Genomic DNA, 13,042 nt, shown 5'->3' with positions numbered 1-13,042 from the left:
CACTACACAAACGCATGGCTCAACACAGAAGGGCCAACTCCTCAGGTCAAGACTCTGCTGTCTACTTACATCTGAAGGACAGAGGACACTCGTTTGAGGACCACCAGGTGCACATTTTAGACAGAGAAGATGGATGGTTTGAGGTGTCAAGGAAGCATCTACACCAGGGTGGAGAAGCCGTCCTTGAACAGGGGAGGGGGTCTACGCCACCACTTATCCCCCACTTACAATGCTGTCCTTTCATCACTTCCCAGGAAACTCAACAAACGTAACCTATTGGCCTCAGGTGAAGATACCAACGATGGTCGTTCAGTCTTGGCCACAGGTAGTCTTAACGACTGTAACGACTGTCGTCACAGCAACAAGGAACACTAACGAACCAGCGGTATCGATGACCCGGGCAAACGATCCCACTGAGGTTAAATAGCTGAGTTTCCCTGCCAGTCAGTCAGAACTGAAGAAGTCCTTTGGATGAGGGACGAAACGTCTTTCCAGTATCTTCAACCAAGTCCAGTTGCCCTTGATTTTAACCTTCTTTGGTGTTCTTAAAACCTTCTGCCAATAAAGCCCTTTAAATTTAAATTACATTTTTTTGTTTAATATTGAAGGGAAGGGGCTCCCATAAAGTATAATACATCACAGTATGGATATATTTTATCTCATGTTTCTATTGTCATAATTACTGACATTCTCATGTTATTTTAAGACACATTCACATACACATGCAAAACAAGTAAATACCAATGAATGCCAGAAGCTGTTTAGTTTAAGTCAAGAAAGAAGTTTTGGTAAACAGTGCAAAATATACAAGGCAACCAATTGCATTCAACAATACATTTTATTATATTTTATATCCAGGGAGGATAGGTTAGTTTTCCTTGAATGTGATGTCTTCAAACAAACACTTTTTTATAATTCTCACATCCTGCAAGACCAGACAGGAGGCTATATTTCATGCCAGATGTCCCACATCTGGTTCAGAACTTGAAGAGTGACCTGGTTGGTGGACAGACATTTCTGCAAGCTCCATCAGCCTGGTCATCGCTCCACTCTCCACTCTAAATCCGTCCTGCTGAAAACAAACAAAACAACAACAAACAAATAAATATAGTTGATTCTGGACGGCCTTGCAAATGAAATCTCAGCTGTTTGATAGATGGAACTTAGGCTTACGTTATCTAGGTATCATACACCTGAAACAAATGCCTATTCATACATTCCTTTACACACAAGGTACTGTTAATTTAAAGTTCAATGTGTCACCAGCAGTGTACATGTGCTACTTTCATCATAATTCAGAATCACTACAGTATCACATTTTTACCTTTATTAGTCACAGGGAGCCATTAACATGAAGAGTTGTGTGCAAAAGAAATCATTGTATTCCATCTAACAGATGTCCAAAATATGACCTCGGTCATCATATGCCACCGATGCACTGTCTAACAAACATTGTTTGTAATGACTGAATTAACCAAGGAACAACCTCGCTAGATACAAGCTGGCCATTTTATCTAGCTGAGATAGCTAACTTACCGTTAATTGTAATCATGTGTAATGTTACTACTACAGCGGCAACTAAGTGCTGCTATACCAAGTTAGAACAAATCTAATAACCAAAGATAAACGATGTATGCTAACTAACAAATAACTTTACATTTGAGGTAAATATTGGCAAACTGAAATCTTGGTATGGTAACTTTAGCTGGTTAAGTGTTAACGTTACTCACGTTAACATTAGCTAGCTGCAATTATATAATCTAACAGTTAATATCTTCCAATAAACCTTGACTAAATCTGGCTACATAAAATACTACTATTGACTAGATTCATGAGAGGACAGCTAATGAGTTTAAAATGTCAACAAATGCAGTAATTTCATCAACTTACTTCAGCAGTGTACTTCAGAAACACTGAAATGAACGGAGCTCAGCGCTGGAACTATCCAGTGTTTGGAACTATCGGCTGCCCCATGACGTGCGTTACTTCCGCATTCTGCAGTTTCAACAGAAGTCAACGGGAGTGTCACAACTCTCTTATTTAACGGCCCTGACAGCATCTAACTCTACATAAAATATATATATATTATTTATACATTACGGCAGTGGTCAGTGTTTTTTCCACTCCTCTTTTTTCCACGGAACATGAGTTGCTCTGTCTTGTCAATGCTGTGCCAGGTTGATTGAGTGCGAGCAAAGCTTCTTGTACAAGTCGCGACATCACGTAAATTGGCGGAACGATGTTCACACATTTTTCCATAATAATGAGGACAGGTTTTGCACCGTTTCACTCGTATAACAATATATTATCGTGCCGAATACTTGTTACAGTCGAATATGAGGCTCAACCCTAGCTAAATTAAATACTTGTTGTGACACTTTGGCAGCGTTAGCCAGCTAGCGCTAGCTACATGCTAACGTATTTCCAAAAAACGAACGAACATGAAGTGTTCATCACAGGTTATGTTGACGGATATTTTGAGACAGAGAGACATTAGAAGACCAATGCACATTACCAACAGAACTAAGCTAAAACAATTTTAAATGTACTTACATGGACGGCTCGGCTCCGAGGAAAAAAGATTGCGGTCGGCTCGGATTTTCAGAGTTCAACACTGCGCGTGACGTCACTGCGGGCGCATGTGTGTTGGTTGAAATGCCCACCTTGACCTATTTTCGGAAGTGAACTGAACGGATTATTATAAGCTTTTAATGACTTTCTGTGCTTTTTTCAAGTTGAAGTTGTTGTAACTCTAATTACTTTGTTGTAATGGGCAATAACTTCTCTCAGCTTGACAACAATAGTCCCTCTAGCTTAAAGCCCAAATCCCTTTTAACAGTGTGTATTTGATGCTCTGTTGATGCTTGTATGGTGTTTCTCAAATGTAAGTCACTTTGGATAAAAGCGTCTGCCAAATGAGTAAATGTAAATGTAAGAGAATCAGGTAGTCGTAGTATGTTAATGACCATGGAGAACAGGACTCCGGTGTTTCCTACAGCAGAACTAATTATATCTGCATAATGAGTGGATTTTTCTAAAGCCTAGATATTTAAAAGAATCCACTACATCCATGAGACCTATCCTCAAAGTTAATATCCAAATGTAAAGTATGTCTAGTTCCGAACACCATGCTACAGGACTTCTTTTTATTTAATACCAATTTATTAATGTGAAGCCAGCTCTGGACCACAATGAAATCTGCATGTAGTGAGTTCTGTATTTTTAAAATCTGATTCCAATATGTAGGAGCCCAAGGTGTAAATAACTGTATCATCAGCATACAGATGCACTGAGCAATTCTTTACAGATTTTAGATAAATCATTAATGAAAGTAGAAAAAAGGAGGGGTCCCAAAGTGGATCATTTGGGGATTTCCTTGGGGGAAGGGCCACTACCTGAAAAAGCAGAGAAAGAAAAGAAACCATACACCAAAACAAACTTATGACCCAACATTTGCAATTATGATGATAACGTTTTTGATGATAACATTTTTTGCATCATATTGGGTGCACTGTTCATATTAAAGATTGTGCAAAAAGATGCAATAAGCCCATATATATTAACTGCATGGGCATCTGAACATAACAGTTAAGTGGCCATCACAGTTAACTTTGTAAATGACGTTTCCACACAGATGTGAATGGGAATTCAAATACATTTTGACAACACATGCAAGCAAAGGGGATAACCATGTTATAGCAATAAGCACAGTAACCTTGTAAAATGTCATACGTGTGTTATATTGTAGAAGAAAACAGACAGCAAGATATCTGTCATAAGACATGACGTCTAAGAAGGGAAATTCTACACGTCAATAAGAATACAAACAGCAAATCTGCAGGAAATAAAATGGAGTAGAAACAGTGTGAATGTCAGAGAGAATCTGAACCAGAAGAATTTTGAAGAATTGTGTGATATTATTGTAATTATTATTTCCTATAATAAATTCATGCAAGCACACTTGTATTATTACACAGACAGTATTGACAGTCTTTCACATGTTTAAAGCTACTATGAAAGTGTCATACTTGTGTTTCTTCTTAGTTCAGTTTGTCAAACATGATTATACATTTTAAATGGATGCATGACTTAACACAACCTGTTTCTGGATTTGTACTCTTACATGTATATTAAAAAAAACGCTGCTTTACAGCTGCTTTTTTGGCAGAAACCATGGGCCGATTTACTAAAGGTTTGTGTGAGTAAAAACATGTGCAAACTTGATATCACCAGAAGTAATCTGATCTACTAGGTGTGCACGGAGAATGACGTCTTTCAAAAGTGCAAGTTAGCACCTGTGGTTCATTTGGTACTTTTGCCTTAATGTATATGCAATTTGGGGGGGTTCAATTTTATGTAATTTTAAGTAATGGGAGGGTAACATGCAAATGCACTTGGTTACTACACACAATGTGATCTGCCAAGCCTAAATGCAATTTCACACCACTAAACACTAGCTGATAGATAATAACCAAATAAATAATAACCCAGACTAAATAACAGATGCCGAACTGATCAATAAGTAAACACACAGTGAACTAGACTCAACAGAACAGATGAAGAACTAAAATGAAGATGCAAAACCCACACCACTATCAAGAATCAAGAATCCAAAACCCAGAAACAGAGAAACCACAACAAAAAACACAGAGAAGTCAAGGCCAAAATCATGTAACACAGACAACCTCAGGACAGGATCGTGACACAGCATGCTGAAAATGCTGATTAATCAGCTTGTCCTCACCAGAAATACGAGTGTACAGGTAAATTATTATACTCCTCATTACGACACGTTTAAGTTTTTAGCAAAGTTTTTAGTTTTGGGCAACTTGAATATCTACGTATATTGTCATTTAGGTATAAGGATGGATTCATTGACTGACTGACCACTATGTTTTCTTATTTTTGTTTTTACAAACTTGTGTTTTTGGTGGTGGTGATGGTGCAGTGGATAAGACACTTGCCTTTCATCTGAGCAATCAGGGTTAGAATCCACTGTGAGACACCAATGTGTCTCTGAGCAAGACACTTGACCCCTAGTTGCTCCAGAGGCGTGCGACCTCTCATATAAAGCATTTGTAAGTCACTTTGGATAAAAGCGTCAGCTAAAAATGAATGTAATGTTTTTAATGCTAAGAGTGTGGGGGAGGGAGAGATGGGTGTTTTTCCAGACATCAGCTATGTCCTTTCCTCCCAAATCACGTGACTTGAAAGGTTTAAGAGAAGAAGAGGCAGACTTTCATCTCAGTTAGAGAGGAGACAGCAGATAAATCCATTCTGTAGTTTCTATCTTAACATTATATTGACTTTAAATAAGGGAATGGTAATTTTGAAGAATCTGTCACGTTTTTGTAAGAAATGATTTTTTACTGTTTCGACTGAATAAGGTATGTTAATGCATTGAGTTCAAAATTTGCCCAAATATGACATTTGAACTAGTTTGATTTCTACAAATCTACTAAAAAATGTAACGTTGCAAGTCTTTTATTTTGTGCAAACTTCAATTGTGTTGTGAACCAACAGATGATGATGACAAACTCTACACGAGTTTCATATTTCACTTTTACTGCCTATTTTGATTTAGGACTTTTTAAATACTTATTTTTCATGATTATTATGTGTTTTTATATTGTAATTCTTTGTGCCAATCTTCTGCTCACTGTGGTTATCTGTATGAACAGAAGCTTACATGAACCTATGTACCTTTTTCTGTGCAGCCTGTTTGTAAATGAGCTGTATGGTAGTACAGGGTTGTTTCCATTCCTTCTGCTTCAGATTCTCTCTGACATTCACACTGTTTCTGCTCCCTTTTGCTACCTGCAGATTTTCTGTTTGTATACATATGCTAATGTACAGTTCTATAACTTAGCCATCATGTCTTATGACAGATATCTAGCTATCTGTTATCCTCTACAATATAACACACGTATGACATCTAAAAAGGTTTCCATGCTTATTGCTATAACGTGGTTATTCCCTCTTCTCAACATTGTTGTCATGATATCATTGAACGCTTCTTTGCAGCTGTGCAGTAACATTATAGACAGATTATACTGTGACAATTACTCTATTGTGAAATTGGCATGCTATTCCACTACAGTCAATAATGTGTATGGACTCGCTTACACTTTCACTGTATTAATTGGTCTTACAATATTAATCTTTTACACTTACATGAGGATTCTTAAAGTTTGTTTTTGTGGTTCTAAGCAGACCAGACAAAAAGCTGTCAGTACCTGCACTCCTCACCTTGCTTCTCTGCTCAACTTTGCTTTTGGTTGTTTCTTTGAAGTATTACAGAGCAGGTTTAATATGAGCAGTGTGCCCATAGTGTTGCGAGTTATTTTATCTTTATACTTTCTCACTTGTCAACCGCTCTTTAACCCTCTACTATATGGACTGAATTTAAAAAAAGTCCGCATGATATGCAAAAGTCTTTTCTTTGGTAAAATTTAACGTACAGTTCTAATGTTGAGTGTCATGTAGTTTATTTTCTCAGCTAACATGAAAATAATAATTGATGCTTTGACAATAGCATGTGCACACAATGTAGGTTAAAAAAATTATCTCAACAGGTTGGTTTGAAGATTTGAATCTAAAAAACAAAGAGAAAGATGTGTCTAACACATTATAGTGCATTATATTTATTTACACAGGGCACCTTTCAAAACTTCTAAACAGAAAGTCTTTCACACAAGGCAGCAAAAGATATTAAGTGAACATTATTAAAAAGGTGAAAACAATTCTACTAATAATGTAAGACATGTAAAAATGTCAGTAATTTCAATAACAATCATCATACAATGTTCAATGTTCAGAGGCCTTTTAGTTAATGAAAGTATTTAAACTAAGAAACAAAATCCTGTCCTAATTGTTAATGCTAAGGATTTGTAAGCAAGCGTGTGCAGTCTCTGCTTTGTCAGTAGTAATAGTACATTGTGATGAAAGTTCTGTGCTGAAACACTTGATAAAGTGCAGAATTCAGTTCCTTACAGGTAATAGATGTCCCCTCTACACTGTCGAGGGCTGGACCAGAAGGAGTATTACATCATGGAGAAGGACAATATTAATATAAATTAAGTAAAGTGCAGCCTGTCAAATAAGTCTTTTAGTGTTTACATTGTACAAGAAACAATCTCATCTCCGCATGTGTATATTATGTTTATAATGTTCATTTAAGAGATGCTAGACCAGCGGTTCCAAAACTTTTTAGGTAACGCACCCCCTTCTACATCTGCACCACCAAACCCATTCTCTGTCTAGGTCTGCCCATATATAATTTACTTATTTATTTACTTATTTTATCTGTTTGGTTACATGTCGTGAATAATAGCCTATCAGCACTTTGTTGAGGAGTGTTGAAGATAAGGCAGCCGATATTAATGAAGGTGCAATAAACATCAAAATCTAAATTTTAATTTACAAAGGAAAGTTTTCAATTCAGTTTCAATTTATTTCATGAAATATTCCACTAAACAATAATTGTTGTAGTTATTACACTACTACACCACCATTACATTTTTCCGGTTGCGCACCATACTTTGGGAATCGCTGTGCTAAACGATTTGATTTCCTAATTTATAACACTGTACAAACAGACGTGGGATTTCTCACCGACCTCTAATGTGCATGGACAAAGGAAGATGTCATGAAGAGGTTGAAATTCCAGCAACACATTGGTCTGACAATAAAAATGTTCTTTTCAACAAGTGTTTCTTGTCTACCAAATAACATTGTCATCATAAAAGATATGGCCTACAGTTGTCTTCATTGTTTGGGTGCATTACTGTCACCTATGTGCATTCAGTGAACTTTTGATGGTTTCACATTCTCTTTACACAGTTCTCTTTTGTATTCTTTCAACTACCACAATAAAAGCATGATATACTGATCGGGAATCTGATATGGTGTAATCTTTGAAACGGCTGTCAACCAATTCATTTGTAAAAAGTCTTAAACAATCCTTGCATCACTAAACATACATAATACATGAATTCAATTAAAGAATCATAATATTTAGGATGATTATTTGTGTGATGTTGTGTTGTGTAGGTATAGCTATTCATTCTATAACTTAGTGTGTTGTTCCAAATGTGATAGGGTATTTGGCATCCCTGTGACCCTGGGAGCTCTGTTCGAAGGGGCTATAGATCCTTGTAGGGTCACACAAGTGATCCCATGGGTCAGACCAAGAGCAGCTCTAGATCAATTTGTGAGAAGGGAGGGAAACTCTGAAAGCAAGCTACCTCGTGCATTGATTAGGTAGACTGGGACCATCCTGAAGCCAAACCTGAGAAGGGAGCTTGTGGCCGGCCTGAGGCCTTTTACTGTTGCCAGCATACCTGCGCAATCCCCATGCTGTCTGATCAGCATCTTGATATGCCATATCTGTGAGGTGGACGGATTATCTCGGCAAAGGAGAAGTGCTCACTAACACAGATTTTGACAGATTTGTGAACAATATTTGAGAGAAATAGGCCTTTTGTGTCCATAGAGAAAGTCTTAGATCTTTGAGTTCAACTGATGATGAATGGGGGCAAAAACTAAAGTGTTGCGTTTATAATTTTGTTCAGTGTATTTATAATATATTATCTACATTTAAAATTAGAATGTTTACACACATCAAAATACACATTGTGTGTTGTTTAAGTTAAGCTCTTTGTAAATCACTGATGTAATATGGTGAAGTTACTGTCTGCAGCTTTAAGCATTTATTATTGTCAAGAATAAATACTCACTTCAAGTACCAGTGCCTTTAAACCACCTAAAACAGTACAGATAAATGCACTTAAAAAGAACAAATTCATTTAAAAAAAATCATTAATACTTAAGGTAATTAACACAAAGTTTAATAAATACAGAAGCAACTCAAAAGATATATGTCAATTTATGTCTCATTGTATAATTGAATTAATGCTTACATTTATTTTTTATGTATTTTTTATTTATTGACCATTTTTTGATTTCTCTATTCATTTTTGATCGGGGCCCTGCGATGGACTGGCGACCTGTCCAGGGTGTACCCCGCCTTTCGCCCAATGTCAGCTGGGATTGGCTCCAGCCCCCCGCGACCCTGTACGCAGGATAAGCGGTTGAAAATGGCTGGATGGATGGTATCTTAGTCTCGTTGTCATGGGTTGGTCTCTCTCCCCTCTTTTCCTCTTCATGTGTGTCTTGTCCCATGTCTGTGTGTGATTGGGTGTGTCCGAGCCTGGCCTCTCTCCACCTGCAGCACTCCGCATCTGGGACTCATCAACTCATCAACGCCTGCAGTCTTAAGCTCTGGTTCAGTCTCCACTCGTCGCCAGTTCGTCCGTTTACCTACAGTGGTATATATAAATAAAGATTTATAGAGCTTTTAATGTGAGGTCTCCGGGTGGGATTCAGCCCTGTTCGCTCCCGAGCCTCTCAGACTACAGCGACAACACGGCAGCTCACGACATGCAGTCCACTAACAGCTTAAAACAACCGGCTCCCAGCAAAACACAGGCTCCACGTAAGGATCCAAAACAACAATAAAGGTTTATGTGCTGAAGCCCATCAGACCAAACGGGTTCAGATGATGTCGAGTTAGAACAAAGTGAGCATTAGTAAAGCTGGAAAAAACACAGAGAAAGTCACGTTAGCTCATCGGCTAACGCCGAGCAGTTGCTAATGTTATCCGTAGCAAAGTTATTTCACTTTCCACAGTACTTCACCAACTAACGCCACCTGTGTTACTATGCTGTGTACCACTGTTGATTTAACCTGCAAGCCTGTATACCAACGTTAGCCTATAGCGTTAGTGATGCATCCGGGAGCAGCCAGCTAACGTTGACGCTACAGCAGCTCGACCTGCCGCTGTTTGCTTCATAACGTTCAGTTTATGTTTATTGTGGTTTTACAAATACTCAGGTACACAACTTCTCCACCTCTCTGTCGCTGTTACTAACGTGACCCACATAATATACAACAGAGAGCCATCCACTATCACTACTTACAGTAAAGTTACTTACTGCGGTCTTATTATAAAGTGTGACACAATCTCGTTCTAATATTCAGTCCAGCTCACTGACCTTTCAATTATCATCCAGTACATGTAGCTGTGCTGACAGTGCTGAGCCAGATACACAGATAGTAAAGATGGTTACTGAAAAGCAGCCGGTGAGCTAACGATGTAGCACGTCAGCTAAATGCAGTAAATGTACCGTGATCATGTAACGAGCGTGGATTAGTTCAACCTGCAGCTGATAAAACTATTACTGGAACGTTGCAGTGGGAGTTTCCCTGAGTTTCCAGCTCTGTCTGTTCTCCCTGTCTGTCTGTAGCCGCTGTCACTCTGCCTTTTTCCGGGAGTATTGAGCCCATATGTGCGCTGAATGAAAGGTACGGCGCCGGTGATGATCTGCCTCTGAGATGATCGAAGTAACAGCCTGAACATGTCTGGAGAAAAGCCACAGCCTGCATGCTGGTGTTCCTGCGTTTACTGTGGTATTCCTGTAAGAAAGTGGTTTGTGTTCCGGATTATGCTCGCTCATGAGTTCAAGCGAGCACGCGTACGATGACACTGGTAGCAATCTTAGAACCACGCCGCTGTTGGCCACTGGAAACTCCATAATGCCCCTTTAACAAATATTAAAATAAACATTTTGTGTGTTGTTAAGTGGTAAAACTCTGTGTATACCAGTGACGTCCAGTATATGAAGAAATTACTATATGCGGCTTTAAATTATTGTTATTATTATATTATTATTATTATTATTCTTCATTATTGTCAAGAATAAATACTCAATTCAAGTACCGGTGTCTTTAATCCACCTGTTGACAATGTGCACACTTCACCTTTATTTGATTGCTACGAATGCCCACTTTTATTCAAAGTAGCACATGCAGTATCAAAAACAAGTGTTCACCAGCAGAAATCAAATTCCTTATCCCCCCTAAAAAAGAATACAAATACATTATGCATGCATTAAATATTTATTGTTTCTCCAGCTGGTTTGGGTTAATTTTTAAATGACAAAAATGATTACTTGGTTAGCTGCTCCAAAAATTACATTTGTTTGTGTTGTCTATGTATAGAGAATGACATGAAGATTTGTCTTACATTTACATTCATTAATTTAGCTGACGCTTTTATCCAACCCAATTTACTATATATGTCAGAGGTCGCACGCCTCTGGAGCAACTAGGGGTTAAGTGTCTTCATCAGGGACACATTGTTGTCTCACAGTAGATTTTAACCCGGGTCACTTGCACCAAAGGCATGTGTCTTATCCACTGCACCATCACCACCCCTTCTTCATATTATTAATTTTTTAAACTTGACCACAAAGATCATGCAAATTTCCTAACCCCCCTAAAAACTAATACAAAAACACATTATCCATGCATTAAATATTTATGACGTATTCAGAAATTGAGACGTGAGTTTAGTTTTTTCCAGCTGGTTTGGGTTAGTTATGAAAGTGAGATTGAACACTTTGCAAATGACTCAAATGACTGCACCAAACTTACAATATTTATCTGTATTGACTTTGCATGTTTTTAGATGTTTGTATTGAGAATGAGATGAACATTATTATTATTTACTGCTCAAGCTAACAAAATCTGTTGGACCTCCTACATTTCAGACTCTTACATATGATACGGATTTTGGACAAATTCAGTCCATACATCACAGGGTTGAAAAGGGGCTGACATGTAAGGAAATATAATGATAAAAATATTCGCAACATGTTTGGTACACTGTTCATGTTAAACCTACTCTGAAATACTTCAAATAAACAACCAAAAGAAAAGTTCAAGATAGAAGCAAGGTGAGGAGTGCAGGTACTGACAGCTTTTTGTCTGGTCTGTTTAGAACCTGAAAAACACACTTTAAGAATCTTCACGTAAGTGTAAAGGATTAGAGATACAGGACATAAGATTGTGAGAGAAGTGACAATGAGTCCATAAATGTTATTGGCTGTGGTGTCAGAGCAGGCCAGTTTAACAACAGAGTAGTTGTCACAGTACACTTTGTTAATGATGTTCCCACACAGCTGTAAAGGGGAACGCAAAGATGCTGTGACAACATTTATAAGAAATGAGTATAACCATGATACACCAATAAGCAAGACAAGCTTCTTAAATGTCATACGTGTGTTATATTGTAGAGGATAACAGATAGCAAGATATCTGTCATAAGACATGACGGCTAAGTTATTAAATTCAACAGTTCCGTAAGAGTATAAACAGAAAATCTGCAGGAAACAAAAGGGAACAGAAACAGTGTGAATGTCAGAGAGAATCTGAAGCAGAAGGAATGGAAACAACCCTGTACTACCATACAGCTCATTTACAAACAGGCTGCACAGAAAAAGGTACATAGGTTCATGTAAGCTTCTGTTCATACATATAACCACAATGAGCAGAAGATTAGCACAAAGAATTAACATATATAACATCATGACAATCACAAAATATAAATATTTTAAATTGTCACTGTAAAAATAGGCATTGAGTATGAAGTATGAAATCTGAGTTGAGTTTACCATGATGCTGTTTTTGACTCGTAAAACAAAAAAATAAACACTACACAAATCAAATTACATTTGCACAAATACTCAAGTAATCTAAACTAACTAGCAATCAACAAATACCTTCCACCATCATTCTTGTATTTCGCAGTGGATGAGACTCATTCCCTTAGTGTGGGAGACCCGGGTTCAATTGCCACTGTGACGCGTCCACCATTGTGTCCAAGAAACTAAACACACAGACAGACTGAGCCTCACTGAACTGAAACTCTGCTTCTTAAACCTTTCAAGTCAGGAGACGCCCACAGAAGCAGACTGACCTCTTCATCATCAAAGAACTCCAATATTGTCAAGGTTACTCAAGGTGTACTTCAACAACAATGTTGATACTGATTTCTAAGTGATGGAAAAACTAACTTTTAAGAGGCTGAAATATTGGTAAGACAGCTTAATAAAAAATACATTTTTATTTATTTAGCTGACACTTTTATCCAAAGCAACTTACAATTGTTATACATGTCAGAGGTCACATGCCTCTGGAG

At 37.7% G+C, this 13,042-nt stretch overlaps 2 protein-coding genes across 2 annotated transcripts; one reads left to right on the top strand and one right to left on the bottom strand.

The window, feature by feature from the left end:
- Positions 1-5,526: 5,526 nt before the first annotated feature.
- Positions 5,527-6,456, top strand: LOC123986446 (olfactory receptor 10J4-like). Its single transcript, XM_046074697.1, has one exon. The coding sequence runs from the start codon at positions 5,527-5,529 to the stop codon at positions 6,454-6,456; it is 930 nt and encodes a 309-aa protein (XP_045930653.1).
- Positions 6,457-11,579: 5,123 nt separating this feature from the next.
- Positions 11,580-12,539, bottom strand: LOC123985395 (olfactory receptor 11A1-like). Its single transcript, XM_046072871.1, has one exon. The coding sequence runs from the start codon at positions 12,516-12,518 to the stop codon at positions 11,580-11,582; it is 939 nt and encodes a 312-aa protein (XP_045928827.1). The 5' UTR covers positions 12,519-12,539.
- Between the last annotated feature and the right edge of the window lie 503 nt (positions 12,540-13,042).

This window comes from Micropterus dolomieu, linkage group LG17, assembly GCF_021292245.1.
Source record: "Micropterus dolomieu isolate WLL.071019.BEF.003 ecotype Adirondacks linkage group LG17, ASM2129224v1, whole genome shotgun sequence".
Lineage (NCBI taxonomy): Eukaryota > Metazoa > Chordata > Actinopteri > Centrarchiformes > Centrarchidae > Micropterus > Micropterus dolomieu.
This window is presented reverse-complemented; position numbering and strand designations above follow the sequence as displayed.